This window comes from Indicator indicator, chromosome 28 (assembly GCF_027791375.1).
Source record: "Indicator indicator isolate 239-I01 chromosome 28, UM_Iind_1.1, whole genome shotgun sequence".
Classification (NCBI taxonomy): Eukaryota; Metazoa; Chordata; class Aves; order Piciformes; family Indicatoridae; genus Indicator; species Indicator indicator.
This window is the reverse complement of record NC_072037.1, coordinates 11,513,270-11,535,244: the sequence shown is the minus strand read 5'-3', so window position 1 is coordinate 11,535,244 and position 21,975 is coordinate 11,513,270. Positions and strand designations below refer to the sequence as shown.

The 21,975-nt window shown below is 46.7% G+C and overlaps 1 protein-coding gene across 1 annotated transcript in view; it reads right to left on the bottom strand.

Annotated features, from left to right (window-relative positions):
• Positions 1-3,045: 3,045 nt before the first annotated feature.
• Positions 3,046-21,975, bottom strand: part of CCDC180 (coiled-coil domain containing 180) — a 33,339-nt gene continuing 14,409 nt past the window's right edge. The window contains exons 19-35 of the mRNA XM_054393253.1: positions 21,095-21,270; positions 20,020-20,200; positions 19,099-19,245; positions 18,399-18,543; positions 17,853-17,969; positions 16,505-16,603; positions 15,302-15,456; positions 14,081-14,236; positions 10,587-10,661; positions 10,388-10,454; positions 9,501-9,642; positions 8,918-9,078; positions 8,140-8,277; positions 6,031-6,142; positions 5,693-5,798; positions 4,682-4,820; positions 3,046-3,318 (exon numbers count right to left, since the gene is read on the bottom strand). Of these exons, the coding sequence (XP_054249228.1) occupies positions 3,187-3,318; positions 4,682-4,820; positions 5,693-5,798; positions 6,031-6,142; positions 8,140-8,277; positions 8,918-9,078; positions 9,501-9,642; positions 10,388-10,454; positions 10,587-10,661; positions 14,081-14,236; positions 15,302-15,456; positions 16,505-16,603; positions 17,853-17,969; positions 18,399-18,543; positions 19,099-19,245; positions 20,020-20,200; positions 21,095-21,270 (2,248 nt within the window). The 3' untranslated portion in view covers positions 3,046-3,186. The remainder of the gene's footprint in view (positions 3,319-4,681; positions 4,821-5,692; positions 5,799-6,030; positions 6,143-8,139; positions 8,278-8,917; positions 9,079-9,500; positions 9,643-10,387; positions 10,455-10,586; positions 10,662-14,080; positions 14,237-15,301; positions 15,457-16,504; positions 16,604-17,852; positions 17,970-18,398; positions 18,544-19,098; positions 19,246-20,019; positions 20,201-21,094; positions 21,271-21,975) is intronic.

Below are 21,975 nucleotides of genomic sequence, written 5' to 3'. Positions count from 1 at the left end.
AGGAAGGGCAGCTTCTTATTCCAGCAGCTTGCAATCTGAAACAAACAAACAAAAAAAAAAAAAAAAAGCAAGGGAAAGCTGCTATAAATATCTCACCATGAGAGAAATGTGGTAGTTCATCACAGGAACATGAGGCTTGGCAAGCAGCTGCATTTTGGTTCAGTCTTTCTGAATACAGAGAGATGGAAGGAAGGACCTAGGCTGTAAGGACATGTAGTCACTGAGGCAGTGCCTGTAAGCCATCTGAAAGAGTCTCAGTTGCAGCAAGATCTAAGCACAGCTCTAAGTGCCTGGGGAGTCTTTCTGATTTGATTCTGATTTGAATCTGGGCAGATTCCAGGTGCTCCATCTCAAGCACACACCCTTTACAGCTGAGTGAACTCACCCAAACCAATCCCAACAGGAGGTGTGCAGAGCTAAGGCAGTTATCACTTCAGGTGATAAACTCCATCCCTCACAGAAAGGAACTGCCAGGGACAGCTCTCTCCAAAGGTGCACAGAATCAGGGAATGTTAGGGGTTGGAAGGGACCTCTAGAGATCAAGTCCAACCCCCTCTGCCAGAGTAGGATCACCCAGGGCAGGTCACACAGGAACACATCCAGGTGAGTTTTGAAGCTCTCCAGAGAAGGAGACTCCACAACTTCTCTGGGCAGCCTGCTCCAGGGCTCCAGCACCCTCACAGCAGAGATGCTCAAGTCTCTTCTTCACCCTTCCAGCCTCTGTTGGACTCTCTCCAGTAGATCCCTGTCTCTCTTGAGACATGTAGGAGAAAGGTAAACTGAAGTCTGGTAGAGAAATATTAGATGACAATAATAACGCATATTAATGATAATTTCTCTGTACTTCAGAGAAATTACTCTCTTTTCAACAGCCAGAAAAATCAACTTCCCCTTGCTGAGCTGTCCCACCTTCAAAGCTCAAATTAATCCCTTGTCTATCCACAGGGAAAGAAAAATTTCCATGTGAACCATGGGACCTGTGCCAAACACACAAAGCCTTTGCATGCAGCCTCCAAAGGAGCTTGTTAAGAAGCACATTAATTGTTACAGGCTATGTTGCTAATTACCTTCAGTGAGCACAGAATTAGGATGCTGCAGCTAAATCTGGTATCTGGACACTCAGTTCTGCCTCCACCACATCCTCTGCATCCACATAAAGTGCTCCCTGGCACAATAACCTTTCCAGGCACAGCTTCTAGCCTGGAGTCAGGGGAAAGCACTTTGCAGCAGATGATTGGAGCCTGAGGGAAGAGGGAAAAAAAATAACTAGAAGGGTTGTTTGTCAAACCTCTATTTATAGAGCCACTAGCCCTGATGGGAGGAACCTGGACAGGGTGCCTCTTTCAGCCAATACAGAGATCTTTTCTGTCCCAGCCCTTGGCAAGGCATCCAACAGATGGATCCAATGGATCTAAAGAAGTCAGTGGGCATATTAAATTGTTTGGTTATAAAAAGACAGGAGGCGAAAAAGTTCTTTAATAGGCTTTGTTATGCCCTCCAGAAATTCTCTCCAGTGCTTCTTCCTCACTCTCTGGTCAGAGGAAGTTCCATCTGAACAGCAGAAACTTCTTTGGTGTGAGGCTGCTGGAGCCCTGGAGCAGGCTGCCCAGAGAGGTTGTGGAGTCTCCTTCTCTGGAGACATTCAAAACCCCCCTGGCCTTTGTGACCCTGGGCAAGCTGCTGTGGGTGCCCTCCTTTAGCAGTGGGGTTGGACTGGATGCTCTCCAGAGGGTCCCTTCTCCAAGAGTAGTTGAGAGGTTGGAGTAGATGATCACTGAGGTCCCTTCCAGTCTAAGCCATTCTATGATTCCAACCCTCACCATGCTGGAATTCTGTAAATATCCTCTCACAATGTTCCTCTCAAGCATGAATGACAACAGAAGTCAGGACCACTTGGCAGATCATCTCATTTCCTGCACCTGACCATCCTCAGACACTTATCTCCATGGCACACAGACTGATAGCACAGAGCTTTGGAGATGGGGCTGGACAGAGGATGATGACTAGGTTGAAGAAAGGAGAATAAAAAGTTACTACATCAAACTGAGCAGTAAAATGACCACAGAAGCAAATCAGATGTGGGCTTCCTGGTTACTGCAGTGCAGCTGCAGCTGTTCTAACACCTAATCCCTCAGGAAAAGTAATCCACATGTTTTGAAATATTGCATCATTAGGAAGCTGAAGCTTCCCTCTCTGCTTCATTTTTTCATCTCCAAGAACACTGGGGCCAGATGAGTTTAGTTCCTTGCATCTAAAACCCTCTCTTTGACATTTGCCACATCTGAACTCAAAGGTGTCACAGCTCCCAAAGAATGCAAACCAAAAAATGTGTAGATGTGCTTGCAGTTAGTGCCAGGATGACCTCAGAAGCACAAAGAGCAGCTAAAGCATTTTTAACAGTTACTCAAGATCCTCAGATTTGTCCAGAGAGTTGTTTCAAAGCCATATGGTTGGAAGCAGCAAGATTGCTCCTGAATGGACTTGCTTGACCCCCCAGAACAAAGCAGGACTTGATCTTCAAGCCCTGCCTTGGAAAGCATTCCAAAAGGCAGATAAAAACCTCACTTGCAGAGCCTTCTGTGGGAAATACTCTTTGCAGATCAACTGTTTCTGATTTCTAAACTTGTCTTTCAGATTCCTAAACCTGAAGTAAAGAGCTGTGAGTACAGAGTCATCCAGATGGTGAAGGAAGAGAGGATGTCCATGGGAAGAGCTTCATCTGTGCTGAAGAAAAAGTTCCCTTGCTGGACTCCATGATGAACCAGGCTGCCTCTGACTGCTACAGCCTCAGACTGCTCTGTGACACAGACTTGCTTCAGTCTTGCCTGAGGCTTGGACATGAACTTCAGCACAAATGCACTGCTTGGCCTTTTGGCTTTCCAGATTCTCAGCTTGCAGCTGGCACCACCATGAGTTAACTGCACTCTGGCCAAGATCCAACTAGGAAGCACTGCACAGTCTCCATTTCATTCACTCCACACTAGTCAGATTTTCTTTTTTTTTTTTTTTTAATTTCAAGAGGCAGAACAGAGTTCCCTTCCCCATTCCATTTGTTCAGTGCAACAGGAATGAAAAACAGAAGGGGAAATTCTGTTGGGCTGAGTGGGGAACATCACTAACACAGGTTCAAATTCATCAGTTTACACCAGCTAGGAGCTGAAGGACATCAGCAGGATTTGACTGGTCTCATGTATAGAGCTGCTTGATCTTCTGGATGGATCTTTCCCACCAGTCTTCCCAACACTGAGCCATCAGCAGCTGAGCTCTGCTTTCCTCCTTCATCTGGGCAAGTTGCTGCTCCAGTTCTCCTTTGTATTTCTGTATAAGCAACAAGAAGAACAAAGGACAAGCCTGTAGTGAGAAAATGTCATCTTACTTGGCCTAAACCCAGCTTCTGATCCACTTTGGCAGAAGATTGCACACAGGCCCCGCTTATTTTCTGCCTTTGACAAGAGAATTGTAGAATGGGTTGGGTTGGAAGGGGCCTTAAAGCTCAGCCAGTTCCAACCCCCTGCCATGGGCAGGGACACCTCCCACCAGCCCAGGTTGCTCAAGGTCTCATCCAGCCTGGCCTTGAACACCTCCAGGGAGGAGACATCCACAACCTCCCTGGGCAACCTGTTCCAGTGTCTCCCCAGCCTCCCCTTAAAGAATTTCTTCCTAATCTGCAGTCTCAACCTCTCCTCTCTTAACACCGTTCCCCTGTGTGAACAATGAATCATTCACTGCCCTCCTCCTGTGTTCCTTTTGAAGCTTCTGAAGCTAAATTCTCAGCAACAGTTAAGTTTTGCTAACACCACAACCTCTTCATCTGACTTCCTTTAGTTTCTAAGACTCAAGAGCTGTCTTGCTGTAGAGCAGAGGGAGGAAAGCTCACATCTCAACCACAAAATGGACTCTTGCTGGAGCTCCCTGAGTCATGAGTCTGAACTGAAGTCTGCTGCAAAGCTGCTTCACCCAAACTGAAATTTGCAGACATTGTTGACAGTGTATTTTACATTTCCCTATCAATAAAACATATGTTTTATAATTAATTCAGCTCACTAGGAGTACAATTGCTTCCAGGACAGGTGCTTAAACACTGACCTTTTATTTCCAGATGACTGAACATAAGAATATTCTCCTAACAGCTCAACACTGCTCTTGAGTGCAACTCAAGAGTCTCAGAGTTGTCTGGAATGTGTTCATTCTTCTAGGAGGAAGGAAGGGAACAAGGGGTGATCCCTTTTATGGTGGAAAAAATGATCTGTGATGGTTCAGGATTCAAGATAGGATCTAAGTGTCCCACAGCCCTTCACTTATGGAAAAATCAGCCTTTGTGGTCTAAGGTTGGAGCTGGAGGCTTTAGAAAGGTAAGCAAAAGCAAGCTGTACTGCAATGCCTTGCAGCAGCAATGAGTTTTGCTTTGTGATGTTCCTGAACTGCCTGAAGTGTCCTGTTTCTGACACCATCTCTGCTTCTCTCCTGAAACAATTCCCTGGTGTGATGCAGCTGAATGAGAGGACCCCCTGAGAAACCTCCTCTGGCTGCTTTTGACACCACCACCAAGGAACAGACAGGAGGGAGGATTTCTACACTCTGTGTATTAGAAACTCACACATAGCTGGCATTTTCCTCCTTAAAAAAACCCCAAACCCACAAGAGCAGCAGCCCCACTCACAGTCCTTGCCCACACACCCACCTCATAGGCAGCATCTCTTGCTTCTACTGCTGCTGCATGGCCCAGTGTAGTCTTAGCTGTGGTAACTGCTGGAGTTTCTCTGCAGAGAACTTGGTCTGAATGGTCTGTAAGAGTAGTCATGGGGATTCCTGGCCAAGTCCTTTAAAAAAACCAAACCAAACAAGCCACATGAGAGAGAAAAGAGCAGATGATACTAATTCATGTTGCTTGTACTTAAAATGCAAAAGATTAAATAGATTTTTCTTCTTGATCTCCTCAAAACTGACCTTGTTTAGCACTGCCACCTTTCCTTTTCAAAGTTCAGACCCTTGCATGGTAAGTAGAAATCACAGACTGCACAGAACTCACTGGGTTGGAAGGGACCTCTCACAGAATGGCTTGGGTTGGAAGGGACCTTAAAGATCATCTACTTCCAACCCCCCTGCCCTGGGCAGGTAGCTCAATTCCCATCTTCTGAGTGAAAATACAGAGTGCATTCCTAGATCTGAAAGTGCTGAGTTGATAACTGGTGGCTGGCAAAGTGGCATAGCAAGAATATTGACATTGGATGGCTTTACAATGCAATATTTAATTCACTTTTATTTATTTGGATACATTTGGGTTCCATACTGGAACAGGCTGCCCTGTTGTGGATGGAGGAGGTTGTGAGGAGGTAGTGGATGAAGTTGTGAGGAGGTTGTGGATGCTCCCTCCCTGGAGGTGTTCAAGGCCAGGCTGGATGAGGCTTTGAGCAACCTGGGCTAGTGGAAGGTGTGCCTGCCCATGGCAGAGGTTGGAACTGGATGAGCTTCAGGTCCCTTCCAACCCACCCCACTCCATGATTCCATGGTTGCTGTTCTCTCTTCAAGACCAGGACCCACACAAACTTCCCCATAGCTCAATATCATCACCAAATGAAGAGCAGAGCACTCAGCACTTTGCAGGAGGCAGAAATAATCTGAGGACAGAGCCTGCTGGCAGTTTAGAGAAGGGAAGTGACACAGGGCAGGGTTCAGTGTCTCCAAAGCTTACCTGCTCCCACGTTCAGTGAACTGTTTCACTTCAGAGAGCTCCAGAGGCAGCCCAGCCAGCTGGCGGCGGAGCAGAGTGGATGTCTTCTCTCTTGGCACTTCACCTTCTGGGAGGTAACACAGGACAGAGTCAGCAGCCCCAAAACAACAGCAGCAATATTTTGAAGTAACTACATGCAGCTAAATGCTCTTCACTTCCAGCTACCAGCTTTGCAGCCTCCATCATGCAGAACTTTCCAAGTACTGCAGCACACAAACAACTCCTCCTGCTAGGGGGAGCCTGCTGCAGGCTCTGAGGAGGAAGCAGAAGCCTGAACAAGGAATCATTTCTTTACTTACTTGCTGCTTGCACATCATCAATAGTGACAGTTTCATCTAATTCCAGAAGCAGCTTTTCAGTGAAGGCAGCCAGTGAAGAAAAAAACTCCTGTGCACACTCAGCAGCAGAGTCCTGTTGGGATATTGGAGACAAGTGAGAGGAATTTCTGTGATCATTTGATCTCCTCTCCTTCAGGATCCAACTCTGACATTTTGCCACAGCTGCAAACAACAGGCACAAGGCTCTAAGTTGCCCAGAAAGGGTTTTAAAGTGCCTCTCTGCAGCACTCTCAACACCACCTGATTGCCTGCACCACAACAACAGAACTCTGCACCACAGAGTTCTGAGCAGAGTTGCCCAGCAGTTTTTTGCTTTAAGCATCTAATCCTGATAAAAGCCTGAAATGCATCCTCCTGCCCAAAGAAGGGGCCTCAAGTTGCTTCAGGGAAGCTTTAGGTTGGACATTAGAAAAAAAAAATACAACCCAAACCCACAACATTCTTTCTCCAAAGGGTTGTCAAGCCCTGGATTAGGCTGCTCAGGGCAGTGGTGGAGTCTCCATCCCTGGAGGAGTTTCAAAGCCATTTAGATGTGGTGCTGAGGGATGTGTTTAAGTGGTGACCTGGCAGTGCTGAGTTAATGGTGGAAACTGATGAGCTTAGAGGTGCTTTCCAGTCCAAATGATTCTGTGAATGTAAAGACAAAGCCATTTTGGAAGACAGGTAAATATTTTACTGCCCCAGGCTGTGTTTCTGTCTGTGTGTGCAGAGCTGAGAGGAAGAGATAGCACTTCAGAATCAAAACCCAGAGTGTTGAGTAAGTGGTCTGAGAGCAGTAACCACAGAGCTTTAATGCTGGGGAACTGAACCTTGGAAACCATAGAGGATGAAGCAGGAAAAGCATTTTGATTCCTGAATCTCTCCCATCAAATTCTGCTAGTTCCAGTTCTTAACCTTACATAGAACTGTATCAGATATTGGCACTGATGAGAGGCACACAGAATAAACCTTTCCAGGCTATCTGCAAGTTAAACAACTAACCAGAGGATGTCACTATTCCTCCAAATGTAGAGTTACACCCACCGATTCTGTCACCTGCATCCTCTCTGTGTTCTGTGAATGACACAGATACATCCAGCAGAGAAGTGAGCCAGTGCCAATGGCATGAGGTTCAACAAGTCACAGAGCAAGGTCCTGCATCTGGTTTGGGCCAATCCCGGGCAAAAAAACAGGCTGGGTGCAGAGTGGGCTGAGTGAAGCTCTGAAAAAAGAGACTTGGGGGTGTTGGTTGCTGAGAAGCTCCCCAGGAGCCAGCAGGCAACTGTGTGCTGGGCTGCAGCCAGAGGAGCGTGGGCAGCAGGGCAAGAGAGGGGATTCTGCTCCTTGACTCTGCTCTGCTGAGACCACACCTCCAATCCTGCCTCCAGTCCTGGTGTCCCCAGCAGAAGGAGGACACAGAGCTGCTGAAATGAGGCCAGAGGAGGCCACAAAGATGATCCAAGGGTTGGAGCAGCTCTGCTGTGAGCACAGGCTGAGGGAGCCTGGAGAGGAGAAGGCTCCAGGGGGACCTCAGAGCTGCCTTCAAGTACCTGAAGGGATCCTGCAGGAAGGTTGCAGAGGAACTTTTCCTGAGGGTGTCTAGAGACAGGACAAGGGGGGATGGTTTGAAGCTGAGGCAGAGCAGGGTTAGACTGGAGCTGAGGAAGAAGCTCTTCAGTATGAGGGTGACTGTGGAACAGGCTGTCCAGGGAGGTCATGGATACCTCCTCCCTGGAGATGTTCAAGGCCAGGTTGGAGGAGGCCTTGAGCTGCTGAGTCTGGTTGAGAAGTGTCCCTTCCCATGGGAGCAAGGAGATTGGAGATGATGATCTCTGAGGTCCCTTCCAGCCTCAGCCAGTCAAGGATTCTGTGACTATCACTTGGTGCCATGACCAAGCTCTGCAGGGGCAGATAAGCATGTGTTGATATATTGATCCAATGCTGATGACAATTAGCTTCAAAGTTAAAAGCTACCTGAACAGGAAACCAAAACTATTTCCCAGTTGACTTTTAATGGGGAAGAAAAATGTATCCAGCATGCACTGTCCTTTGCAAAGGCAACATCACACCAAGCAATGGCTTCACCATCACCTGCAGCTTCTGTGTGTGGAGACAAATCCCATCAGCCTGGTCCCTCTGCCTTCTCATTTCCTCTTGGCACAAAGCATCCAGCTGAGGTAAGTTGTCTGGGTGTCCCAGGGAGGGATGCAACTGATTCTTGTGCACAGCCTTTAAGGAAATACATAAGAAATGCCTTCAGTGATGAATGTGCAACTGAGACACAGGAAGAGAAACCTCCACACATTTTGTATTAAAGAAAGACAAAGACAATTCAGAGTATTCCTTGGCTGCCTAGGGATTCATAGATTCATAGAATGGTTTGGGGTGGAAGAGACCTTCAAGATCATCCAGTTCCAACTCCCTGCCAAGGGCAGGGACACCTCCCACTGGAACAGGTTGCTCAAAGCCTCATTCAGCCTGGCCTTGAACACCTCCAGGGAGGGAGCATCCACAACCTCCCCACAGAAACCTGTTCCAGTGTCTCCCCACCCTCACTGTCAAGAATTTCCTCCTCATCTCCAGTCTAAATCTCCCCCCCCCAAGCTTCAGTCCATTGTCCCTCATCCTATCACTACAATCCCTTGTAAAAAGTCCCTTCCCAGCTTTCTTGTAGGCCCCCTTCAGATACTGGAAGGTCTCTCCAGAGATCTTAGAGGTTTTTTTTTTTCCAGCCTAAAATCCAGAAACTAAATTGTGGCTGGCTCAGTAGTGAGTAATTAAGCCAACAGTGAGATCAATAAAACTCTGCAATTCTGATGCTTTCAGCACTGCTCCCACTGGAAGGATCCCAGTATGTCCATGACCATACCTTTGCCTTCTCCCACTCTTCCAGCTGTTTGTTGAAAAGCTGCTGGACCTGAGCAGTGGAACAGCTGAGCTTCTGCTGATGCTCTTTGAAAAGACTCTCAACTGCCAGCCTGGAGACATGAGAGAGCTCCTGCTCAAACAGCTTCAACTGATCCTGGAATTCTTATTGGAACAGACACAGGGTGGTTATGTGACACAAATGCTCATTGCAAGGGAAAAATCCACTCAGATGGCTGTGCACTGCAAGGGTCAAACAACCTGAAGTTTTCTTTTACAGGGGCTCTGTCCCTGCCATTCTTTTTGTTAGGTCCAGTGCTAAAGGATGTGACCTTGTAGAGGACTTTCAACTCACTTAAGTGCCCTTCTTCCATGTTTTTTGTAGCTCATAATATATATATATTTAAAAAAAGAGAATATTTGCCCTATTTCCAGTAAACCCAACCTAAACTCCAACCAGTGAGGTTTTTACACTGCTTGGGAAGGATTCAGATGGCCACAGAATTCTTGGTCACTGCAGTCACCAGTTTCCATCACTGGAAAATGACATCCACAAGAAATCAAAAGCCTTCAATGAGTGAATTCACCTCTCAGGCAGGACCTGTGGTACTCCTCTGTTTGATTTTGGTACGACAGCAGATTCTGTTCAAACACTTCTGCACAGTCTTCAAACGTCTCTGGCAGATCTTCAAGCATTGAGATTTGAGGCTTCTGCTCTTGGTAGAACTCCTTCAGGAGGTCAAAACAAAACAAAATAAAACAAACCCCCCACAATCAAACAGGAAAGTTGTGGATAACACATTCAGACAAGTCCCACCTGGGTGCATAACAGCAGCAGGGATACATAAAGGTTATCAACCACCCTCTTCTTTGAGATCAGTTTTCTTCCCCTGAAGTTGATATTTGTAAAGAACCCTGTTGTTAAAATGCAGTGTCCAGTGCTAGTTACAAACCAGATGCACTGCTGAGGAAAGGAAACATATTGGATGCCCAGCCAAAGATTTATCTGTCTGACAGGAGCAGACCTGTGAAAAGAAAAAGGACTGAAGAATGCTGAGGTTGTTTAGCCTGGAGAAAAGAAAGCTCTGGAGAGACCTTAGAACAGCCTTCCAGTACCTGAAGAGGTCTGAAGTACCTGGAGAAAGCTGGGAAGGGATTTTTCACAAGGACATGTAGTGATAAGATGAGAGTGGCTGGATTGAAGCTTAAGGAGGGGAGATTCAGGCTGGAGAGTAAGAAGAAATTCTTTCCAGTGAGGGTAGGGGGAGACACTGGAACAGGTTGCCCAGGGAGGTTGTGGATGATTCCTCTCTGGAGGTGTTCAAGGCCAGGTTGGATGAGATCTTGAGCAACCTGGGCTGGTGGTTGTGTCCCTGCCCATGGCAGAGGGGTTGGAACTGGCTGAGCTTTAAGGTCCTTTCCAACCCAACCCATTCCATGAATTTAGGAACCTTTGACTGCTGTGTTTTCTTACCTCAGCCAGGCAGAACAGGCTCTTATTACCCTTCCAGAGGATGTTCTTAATAATCCCCTTGAAAGTACTGAAAACAAATAAAACACACACACAATAAAAAAAACAATCAGAAGCAGCACAGCCTTGAAGCTGTTGCAAATTCTGACTTGAGAGCACCTTCACATCACCCCAATTACTTCTGCACAGGTAGACAACTTACTCAGATTCTGGAGGCTTCTCTCCAAACAGCTGGAATCTGGTGTCACTGGGAAGTGGTTTGGAGTCTTTCTGTTTCCTAGAGAGGCAAAATGTGGCTTTGAAACTATCCACCAGGATTTTCCTTCTCTGGCTGACTGAGCTGAAACTAAATGGTATATCACATTCTAAACTCTCTTCTGTTATGACTCTAGAATTAGCATTCTATGAAATTCTCTGGATTGTCTCCTCAATGGCTCTTCAAAACCTTTCTGTAGTTTCCACTATTTCAGTGACTCCTTTCATCTATGGACCAAGCTGAAGACAGGCTAGATACACCCCAGACCTGAAAACTAAGTCATCACAGAATTACAGAATCCTAGAATGGCTCAGGTTGAAAGGGACCTCAGAGATCATCTACTGCAACCTCCCCACCATGGGCAGGGACACTTCTCAGCTAGGCTCAGCTGCTCAAGGCCTCATCCAGCCTGGCCTTGAACACCCCCAGGCAGGAGGCAGCCACAAGTTCCCTGGGCAGCCTGTGCCAGACTCTCACCACCCTCACACTGAAGAAGTTCTTCCTCAGCTCCAGTCTAATCCTGCTCTGCCTCAGCTTCAAACCATTCCCCCTTGGCCTGTCTCAGACATCCTCAGAAAAGTTCCTCTGCAGCCTTCCCGGAGGATCCCTTCAGCTATTGTCCCTTCAGCCACAGTGATTTAAGGTTATTTAAATGTTTCTCCACCCCTGGAGGTGTTTCAATGAGGCAGAGCTGTGGTGCTGAGGGCCGTGGTTTAGCATCAGCCTTGGGAGAGTTAGAGAATGGTTGAACTTCATGACCTTAAAGGTCTTTTCCAACTGAAATGATTCTATGATTCTAAGAGTGGGGTTAATCTATAGTTACACAAAACAATAGGAGATGAAGGATGCAAAGAATGTTTTCCCAGCCCAAATCTGCAAAGATAAAACACAGAGCTGATCATGAGGACAGAAACAGGGAAAGGATCCCAAAGGATCAGCAGAGCTGGGAAGAAGGCTCATATAAATAGCAGGAAGAATTTGTCAGAGGACAGGCAGTGGCCAAAGTTTAGGTAAATTCCTGCAGAGGAATATTTTAAGTGGAATTCTTCCATCCAGGGGGGTCTTACCTTCCTTTGGACATCTTAGATGACTTCCTGCTGCTTGGAACTGCACAATCAGAAGTAGCAGAGCTCTGAGGATCTTCATGCACATGTGAGTGAAAAAGCTTCCTTGAGGAGAGAGCTGCTTCATGTGTAGAGGAAGGAGAGATGAAGAACATTGGATAAATGCCACCTGAAGTCTTTTTTGTTATGTGCTTAGATAGTTTGTGTTCTCATTTCCATGCTGGTGCCTTCCAGCACTGAGGGGACAACTGCAGGAACAATCCCTTCTGGCAGAGAAAAGTAACCCAGCAGTGGCTACAGCAATAAAGGTTGTGCCTGGGAATGTCATAGGAGACATGTGGGAGATGGGAGGAGATGAAGGCAGGGAATAAGAATGGGCCACAGTCATTGTCCTGGCTGTGATGAGCACTTAGGAACGTGGAAGAGAGAGAGGATTGCTTTGGAAGTGGGTGGAGGAGGCAGGCTCTGGAGCAGAGAGATGAGGAAAAGGGAGCAGTAGGTTTGGAGCAGCTGGGGTTACTTCTTTGAGTGAATGGCAACACACTGAGAAGGATTTCTGATCCCCTGCATATTTTCCTGGCTTCTAATTCTTCTCTTTACCCCTTTTCCCCTTTCCCATCACAGATACAGATACTTCTTACAGAATGATCATCTCATTCTGCAGCTTTCAGTGACTGAGCCAAAAGGCTTCTTACTATTGCAAAGTCAAGATATCCAGGAAAAAATAAACTTGGAAGTACAACTCAGAGCAAAAAAACCTGGGCTGGAGCATGCTAGAGCTCCTCAGGGGTGTGCTTGGAACCACAGGTTAAAGTGATGTAGAACACTGAATAGCTTAGGTTGGAAGGGACCTCAGAGCTCATCTGCTCCAACCTCCCCACCATGGGCAGGGACACCTCTCAGCCAGACTCAGCTGCTCCAGGGCTCATCCAGCCTGGCACTGAACACCCCCAAGGAGGAGGCAGCCACAGCCTCCCTGGGCAGCCTGTTCCAGAGGCTCACCACTCTCATACTGAAGAACTTCCTCAGCTCCAGTCTAACCCTGCTCTGTTTCAAACCATTCCCCCTTGTCCTGCCTCCAGACACCCTCAGGAGAAGTCCCTCTGCAGCCTTCCTGCAGGGTCCCTTCAGCACACACCTGAACGTGAACGAAGACTTCTCCTCTGACTCAGGCCTGAATGCTTTTTGGAGAGCTGAATTCTGAAACAAACCAAGACAAGACAGAGCTAAGAAGCTATTGAATACCTTTCCCCTTGGCATTATTTACCTGGAGAATGATCTAAGTCCTCTACCCCTACCAGGTGCTAAGTGCAGTTAAACTTCTGAGGCAATATTTAAGAGCCAGGATGACTTTTACAGCTGGCAGTGTAAATATAAAGGATTTGCATGGAAGTGCATGATTGTTTAACTGGAATTTCAGGATTTCTGCCATCAAAACTGTGCATTAGAATATATTTTTTTTTTTGGGGGGGGAGGGGGGAATCAGACACTTCAGACTTTGGGTGTTGATTTGAATACATAGCATGAAATCACCTTTTAACTAAAAGAATACTGCAGAAGATAAAAAATTAATATCTGGAATTTATCCTAATGCTAATAATTAGATGTTATATGCATAGAATGGGTTGGGTTGGAAGGGACCTTCAAAATCATCCAGTTCCAACCCCCTGCCATGGGCAAGGACACCTCCCCCCAGCCCAGGTTGCTCAAGGTCTCATCCAGCCTGGCCTTGAACAGCTCCAGGGAGGGGACATCCACAGCCTCCCTGGGCAACCTGTTCCAGTGTCTCCCCACCCTCACTGGAAAGAATTTCTTCCTAATATTACTCCCAGTGTGGTATTTTTTTGGCCAGAAGTTGTGTTTTTAAAAAGAAAGTCTCAATAAGAGTGATTTTTAAACCCAGGCTGACTTTTAAACCCAGGCTGACTTTTTAAACTCAGGATGCTTCTTAAACCCAGGATGATTTTTAAATGCAGGCTGATTTTTTTAAACCCAGTCTGCTTTTTAAAACCCAGGCTGCTTCTTAAACTCACACTGCTTTTTAAAACCAGGCTGCTTTTTAAACCCAGCCTGACTTTTTAAACCCAGGCTGCTTCTTAAACCCAGGCTGCTTCTTAAATCCAGCTTACTTTTAAACCCAGGCTGCTTGATAGCAGCATTACCTCTGAACAATGCATGCAATTGTTGTCTATATGCAAAGCTAAGCTACCAAGTATGACTTCAGGACCATCCTGATCAGCTTCTGGAATACAAAAAGCAACAACTAGTGCAGTGAAGCCCCCTGCTGTGTTCTCAAGAGCCTCATGAAGAGTTCTGTGTAGCAAAGGGAAAAAAAGAAAACAACAGGAAAATGCCTCCAGGCAAACCAATACTTACTCCAGTAAATTCTGGATAACACCTATGGCTAAATCGTCAAGGGCAGACTTGCCCCTCCTGCTCGGAATTAACAAAGGATATTTGTCAGGATCCAGCCCCATCAGCATCGTTTTGTTCTCATCCCTCAGGTGCTCTGCTGGAGCAATTGAACCTTTTCTAGCCTCTGTTGCAGGAAGGGCAAAGTCTTCCTGAAATAGGAAGGGAAAGGAAACCCTGTTGGCTGTAGCAGGCAGTTAGTGATAGCACTGAATGGAGCTACTGATCGCTGGAACACATCCTCCAAACTCTCTCTCGTGCTTCACAGGCTGAAAGGAAGTTGTTTGTAATCCTAATAGCAATGTTGCTACAGCTGCTCAGCTCTGAGACACCTAGGAGCAGAGTCTCAGCGTTATTATGAGCAGGATGTAAGCGTTAAGCCTTCAACCAATGACCCACTGGAGATTATAAAATAAATAAATAAGTAAAAGTAATCGATTTTAATAAATAAATAAATAAACAAATAGATAAATAAATAAATAAACCAACCAACCAACCAACCCCAGACTTTTCAGACAAGGAAAGAGAAAAAAACTAAACTACTTGATAAAAGAACTCTCTTCAGAACATATTTGATTTGTGTGTGTATATATATATATATATATAAAATATTCAAAGAGACTCATGAAATATCACAAAGTCACAGGCTGGTAGGCATTGGAAGGGACCCCTGGGCATCACCCAGTCCAAAGCAGGGGCATTCACAGCAGCTTGGGTTTGGGATCTCTCCAGACAAGGAGACTCCACAACTTCTCTGGGCAGCCTGCTCCAGGCCTCCAGCACCCTCACACCAAAGCAGTTTCGAATGGAGGCTCCTGGGTTCCAGTTTGTGCCCACTGCCCCTTGTCCTGTCCCTGGGCACCACTGAGCAGAGTCTGGCCCCAGCCTCTTGCTCCTCACCCTTTAGCTCTCGTTGGGGATTGAGCAGATCCCCTCTCAGCCTTCTCCAGGCTAACAGACAGCTCTGAATAGTTTTACACCTTGAAAACAAAACTCTTGCAAAGAGCTGAGCAACTCATTGTGGTGCTCAACATGCACTCAGCTCAGTGGTGATTCACTCAGCCTCCTAACTGAGCTGTTAAAAGGTCTTGGGCAGTTTGGCACACTGCAGCATCTGCCTGCATTTGAAACTTGATAGCAGAGGTAATGGAAAAAACTTTAAAACATACAGACATCAAAATTCACTCAATATTAGATGGAATCAGAGAGCTTTGATGCTTTCTTACACTAATATGCAGGGTGGTTGTTTTTCCTAGCAAGCAGTCAAGGTACTGGCTCCTCTTTTGCAGTTCTTTCAAGACTTCTTTGATAAATTCATACAATTCTTCAGAGGTCAAAGCCTGGAAGATAAAGCAGTTGGGGTTCCCTTTATTTGCTTCACAGAATGGGAGGGGTTGGAAGGGACCTCTGGAGATCCAGTCCAAACCCCCTGCCAGAGCAGGGCACACAGGAACACATCCAGGAGGGTTTTGAATGTCTCCAGAGGAGACTCCACAACCTCTCTGGGCAGCCTGCTCCAGGGCTGTCACCCTCACAGGGAAAAGTTTTCCCTCCTGTTCCTGTGGCACCTCCTCTGCTCCAGCTTGCCCCCAGTGCCCCTTGGCCTGTCCTGGGACATCCCTGAGCAGGGCCTGGCTCTGTCCTTCCCACATTGCCCTGCACATCTTTATCAAGAGCAATGAGGGCAGCCCTCAGGCTCCTCTGCTCCAAGCTCCCTCAGGCTGTCCTCACAGGGAGATGTTCCACTGCCTGCAGCAGCTTTGTGGCTCTCTGCTGGACTCCCCCAAGCAGTCCCCTGAGGATCTTCTTGAACTGAGAGGCCCAGAGCTGGACACAATATTCCACATGTGGTCTCATCAGGGCAGAAAGAAGGAGCAGAAGAACCTCTCTGGACCTCTGCTCTGGTGAGACCCCACGTGGAGTGCTGCATCCAATTCTGGAGCCTCTATTACAAGAACTGGACACAACATTCCAGATGCAGCCTCATCAGGGCAGAGAGAAGGAGCAGAAAAGCCTCTCTGGACCTACTCACTACACCTCTTCTAATCTACCCCAGGATGTCCTTGAGCCCCCTTGGCCACAAGGGCACATTGCTGGCTTGTTTCACACCTTTCAAGCACTCTACAGCATCATTTGACTCTGTTCTATCACCATTTTATTTACACATCCATGGAACCAATGAGATTGTAGAGAGGCTGAGGGCTCTGTCTGGCAAACAGGAGAACAGCAAAAAGTTCTGTGATAAAATCCTCTTTCCTTCCAGCCCCTGAGGTCTACAAATAGGAGTCTGCCTCAAAGTGATTCCTTTACCCCTTACACAAAGGTGCACAGCAAGTCAAATGGATGCCAAGTCAAATGAAAGAGTGCTTTGTGCTGATTAGAACTCACTTCTTGACCTGCAGCAGGATGAGCACAAGCATCTATCTTCTGGTGGAGCTTCTCCAGGTAAGAATTCAATGTCAGTGCCTGCAGATTGGAATTTGCCACCTGAAGAAGCAGACACTGAAGTGAGTCAAGTGAACCAACTGATGTTGAGAGGATCTACTCTGAAACCACTAAACTCACTGGTGAAAAAATAAAACAAACAATACTCAGTGGCTGCTTCTCAGAGAAGAAGCTGAGAATAATTCAGAATAATTCACAAAAGCAACCCTTTGTGTCCTTCACTGCACCACACAACCACACTGGTTGGTCTCTTCAGCTGCACATACTCAGCATGCTGCAAGGCCATGGGGATCCAGCACAGCTGCAGCAGTGCTTAAAACATAGATTTAGGTTGATGATAGAACCACAGAACTGTTGAGGTTGGAAGAGAGCTTTGAGATCATCAAATCCAACCCAGAGCTCACAATCCCTCCACTGCTGCTAAGCCACTAAACCACATCCCTCAGCACCACTTCCATCCCTCTTTAAAACACCTCCAGGTCTGGTGACTCCAGCACCTCCCTGGGCATCCTGTTCCAGTGCCTGAGAATGACAAAAAAAAAAAAAAAAAGAGGTTTTGAATTAATAGAATAAGTCACTTAATGTTTGTCCACTCTGAAGTCAGCCAAAATCCCTTCAAATAATAAAGAATAAGGAATAAAAGAGAACTGTCCAAGTATTAAAGAATAAGGGATAAAAGAGAACTGTCCAAGTATTAAAGAATAAGGGATAAAAGAGAACTATTCAAATATTGAAGAATAAGGAATAAAAAAGAAGTATCCAAGTATTAAAGAATAAGGAATAGAAGAGAACTCTTCAAATATTGAAGAATAAGGAATAAAAGAGAACTATTCAAGTATTAAAGAATAAGGAATAAAAGAGAACTACTCAAATATTAAAGAATAAGGAATAAAAAAACTATTTAAGTAACAAAGAAATAAAAAGAGAACTATTTAAATAATAAAGAACAAGGAATAAAAGGGAAATGTTTAAATAATAAAGAATAAAAGGAGAAATATCTAAATAATAAAGAATAAGGAATAAAAGAAATATTTAAATAATAAAGAAGAAGGAGTAAAAGAGAAAATGAGACTCTGGAACAGGTTGCTAAGGGAGGTTGTGGATGCTCCCTCCTTGGGGGTGCTCAGGGCCAGGCTGGATGAGGCCTTGAGCAGCTGAGTCTAGTTGAGAGGTGTCCCTGCCCATGGCAGGAAGGTTGGAGCAGATGAGCTCTGAGGTCCCTTCCAACCCAAACCACTCTATGATTCGGTCTGAATTCATTTAAACCAAGTTCTGGTGCCTCTCTTTGTACCTCTGACTTGATTTGCACTCGCAGATTCCTCAGGTACCTTTGGATCTTCTCCATAAATTCTCGGTGCATGAAGATGTAATGAAACTTTCTGGCAGACTGGTTGATGATTTCAGTAGCCTGCAAGAGTGCCAGAAACATGAGATAGAAGCAACTGCTTTTCACTTGTTAGAAAACTTAAATAACAGAACTCCCCTTTTCTGTTGATTTTTTTTCCTCCACCATGTCACACAGAGCAGTCCCAGGCTGGGAGCAGCTTCATAAATCACATCAAATGTCAGCCTCAACGAGGCTCTGAGCAACCTGATCTAGTGAAGGATGTCTCTGCTCACTGCAGGGGGGTTGGACTAGATGACCTTTGGAGGTCCCTTCTGGACTAGATGACCTTTGGAGGTCCCTTCTGGACTAGATGACCTTTGGAGGTCCCTTCTGGACTAGATGACCTTTGGAAGTCCCTTCTGGACTAGATGACCTTTGGAGGTCCCTTCCAACCCAACCCATTCCATGAGTCTATAAACATGACAGCTGAAGGAATGAAACTCTGCACACCTCCTCCAAGCATCTCGATTCCATTTGCTCCATTTCTGCCTTGATTAAGCTTTCAAAAGTGTCAATGTGCTTACTTTGCTCATGGAGACACTTGCTGAAATCCTTTACCTCCTCAGGAGAAAAGGTACCTCCCTCTGAAAATAACCTGCAAGCAACCAGCAAGGGAAAAGCAATTGGCTGGGAGTCTTCTTCTCAAAGAGTGTTTTAGCTAAGCAGCACTGAATTTCCCACACTGAAACAGAAGCTGTGGAGGCTCCAAGCCTGGAAGTGTGCAAAGCCAGGGCAGATTTAGACTGGAGATTAGGAAAAACTTCTTTAGAGTGAGGATGGGGAGACACTAGAAGAAGCTGTGGCTGTCCCCTCCTTGGAGGTGTTCAGGGCTAGGTTGGATGAGGCCTTGAGCAACCTTGGCTAGCTGGAGGTGCCCCTGCCCATGGTAGGGGCTTGAAACTAGGTGACCTTTAGGGCCTCTTCCAACCCAAAGCATTTTTATTGTATGGTAAACCACAGACATCAACACAAATGGGATGAAAACACTGCAGCAGCTGTGGCTTAACAAAAGAAATTTGTTTGTTTTTTCACATAGCAAACCTGAGGAACACCAAAACAAACTTCAGTGTTACTCTGCTGCCTGTGCAACAAATGCTGATGGTCCAGGAAGAGGTAAGGTAAGGAGAACAATCCAGGGACACCTCCTGACCTGCAAGCTCTGAGAAATTCCACATTTGAATCCCTTATGTTTCCTAAAGCTTCCTCCAGATAGCTCCGGTAGCTCCTGATGGATACATGGATGACTTTCAGGTGGATCTGCAGCTCCGAGTGCACGCTGGCTTTGAAGGAAACCAACCTAAAGGCAAATGATAAAACACAGGGGAAACAGATGAAGGTGAGCACAGAGCCAGAGCCTGCTGGCTGTAAACACCTGAATGAAATCCGAGAACTCCTGAGTGGTTTGGTATGCTAAAAGCATCCTGAAAGCAACTCACTGAGCTGTGATTGTTCTGTTGGTCCCTGGGAAGGTATCTGTCAGGCATTTATAGAATGGTTTGGATTGGAAGGGACCTTAAAGATCATCCAGTTCCAAGCCCCCTGCCATGGGCAGGGACACCTCCCACTAGAGCAGGTTGTTGTAGGATGTGGTTGAAGCCCTGTCCCTGGAGACATTCAAGGTCAGACTTGATGTGCCCCTGGGTAGTCTGATCTAGGTGGAGGTGTCCTTGCTGACTGAAGGGGTTTGGACAAGATGACCTTTGAGGTTCCCTTCCAGCCCAATGCAACCTGTGAGTCTGTGAAATTCACAGGCAGCAACACTTCTGGCTCACTTAGAATCAGAGAATTGTCAGGGTTGGAAGGGACCTCAAGGCTCAGCCAGTCCCAACCCCCCTGCCATGGGCAGGGACACCTCACACCACAGCAGGTTGCTCACAGCCACCTCCAGCCTGGCTGCAAAAAACCTCCAGGGATGAGGCTTCCACCACCTCCCTGGGCAACCTGTGCCAGTGTCTCACCACCCTCATGGGGAAGAATTTCTTCCTAACATCCAATCTGAATCTACCTATTTCTAGCTTTGCTCCATTCCCCCCAGTCCTAAAAAGTCCCTCCCCAGCTCTCTTGTACTTACTTCTCATTCATGGGAGCACTGCGGAACACAGACTCTATGTCCTGCATCCGTGCCTCCAAGAGTTTGCTGAAGTTCTTCTGCTGCTCACAGAACAGGAGAAACTCTTCTGTCTCCTTTTTGAGAGCTTCCAGCACCTTTGCACAGTGGCCCTCCAGATGCTCCTTGTGAAGCAACAGCTCATCTGGGTAAGAGAAGAAATTGTGCACTGTGGTGCTCATGGCACACCATGGATCCCTCTTTAACTGGGGGCTGGCACAGCCACCAGGCCACCCAGTGTCAGAGCAGGGGGCAAATGGAGCCAGCCACACCTCAGAGTGCACAAAACAGCCAAACAAAATGCATCCCGTTCTGTTTCCTTGACTTCTCTCCAGTGTTTGACTTTTATTCCCTGGCAGCTCCCAATCCGTTCAAATCACAAAGATCTTTTCTCTGCTCCAAGTCAGCAGAGAATCACAGAATGGTTTGGGCTGGAAGGGAACTTAAGGATCATGGAGGCCAGCCATGATCTAATTCTACCAAGCCTCTTGCTAAACCATGTCCCACAGCACCACGTCTCTGCAGCTTTTAAACACCTCCAGGGATGGGGATTCAATCACCTCCCTGGGCAGCCTGCTCCAGTGTTTGAATTGTAGAATGGTTTGGGTTGGAAGGGACCTTAAAGATCATTCAGCTCCAAGCCCCCTGCCACAGGCAGGGACACCTTCCACTAGTCCTTTGGGTGAAGAATTTTCTTCTAATATTCAACCTAAAAACCTCTCCTGGTGTGACCTGAGGCCATTTCCTCTCACCCTGTTGCTTGTTCCCTGGGAAAAGAGACCAACCCCAACCTCCTTTCAGAGCCAGAAGCTCTGCCCTCAGGCTCCTCTTCTCCAGACTAAACAACCTCACTTCGCTCAGCTGCTCCTCCCCAGCCCTGTTCTCCAGACCCTTCCCCAGCTTCATTGCCCTCCTCTGGATCTGCTCCAGCCCCTCAGAATCACAGCATCACACCTCTGCTGCTGAGCTGTTGGACACCGAGGCAGTTTTCGGTCTGCTCATGGTTGTCTGTAGCTCAGAGTAAAGAGCAAGGCAGTACCAGTTCTGAAACTGTAGACCTCTGTCTCTATCTTCTCCTTCATCTCCTGATGTGCACGAAGACGTGGCTGGAGGTCTGAATTCACCTCCTCTTTCTTGGCAGCTACAAAGACCTGGCAGTTGGACAGGGACTCTGCAAACCATCGCTCCAAGTGTTCAAAACAGGAGAGGCGAATCCTGGGAGTGACAAAGAAGGAACAGGCAGAGGAATAAATAAGAATTGATTGCATTTATTCCTTCTAAGGATTTAACTGCAAGCTCAGATGGTTTCATTGCCATTTGCACAATCCTGGTAAGAGGTTTTGAGCTGGTTGCATGCTGCAAGCATTTCACTCCCATGGCAAATCACTTGGGTTTTGGTTGGGGCAAATTACTTGGGTTTTTGTGATGTTTTCACAGTAAATGTTCTGTAAGAGGTAAATGCTTGCATGGTGCTTTGAGAACCAGGGATGAAAAGCAATTTATTCACAGATTCAGGTTGGAAGGGACCCTCAAAAGCCACAGAAGCACAGAATGGTTTGGGCTGGAAGGGAGCTCCAAAGGTCATCCAGTCCAACCTCTCTGCAATCAGCAGGGACATCCTCCACTAGAGCCTACAGCCTTGTCAAACCTCACCTTGAATGTCTCCAGGGGTAAGGGTCTCAACTACTTCCCTGGCCAACCTGTTCCAGTGTTCCACTACCCTTGGCCAACTCCCCTGCAGTCAGCAGGGAGACCTCCAATTAGATCAGGCTGCCCAGGGCCACATCAAGTCTGATCTTGAATTTTTCCAGGGCCACATCAAGTCTGTTCTCAAACTTCTCCAGAGAGAGAGCCTCAACCACATCCCTGGGCAACAATAATTTCCATTGTTACTCCTTATTTTTATCATTTTAAACCAGG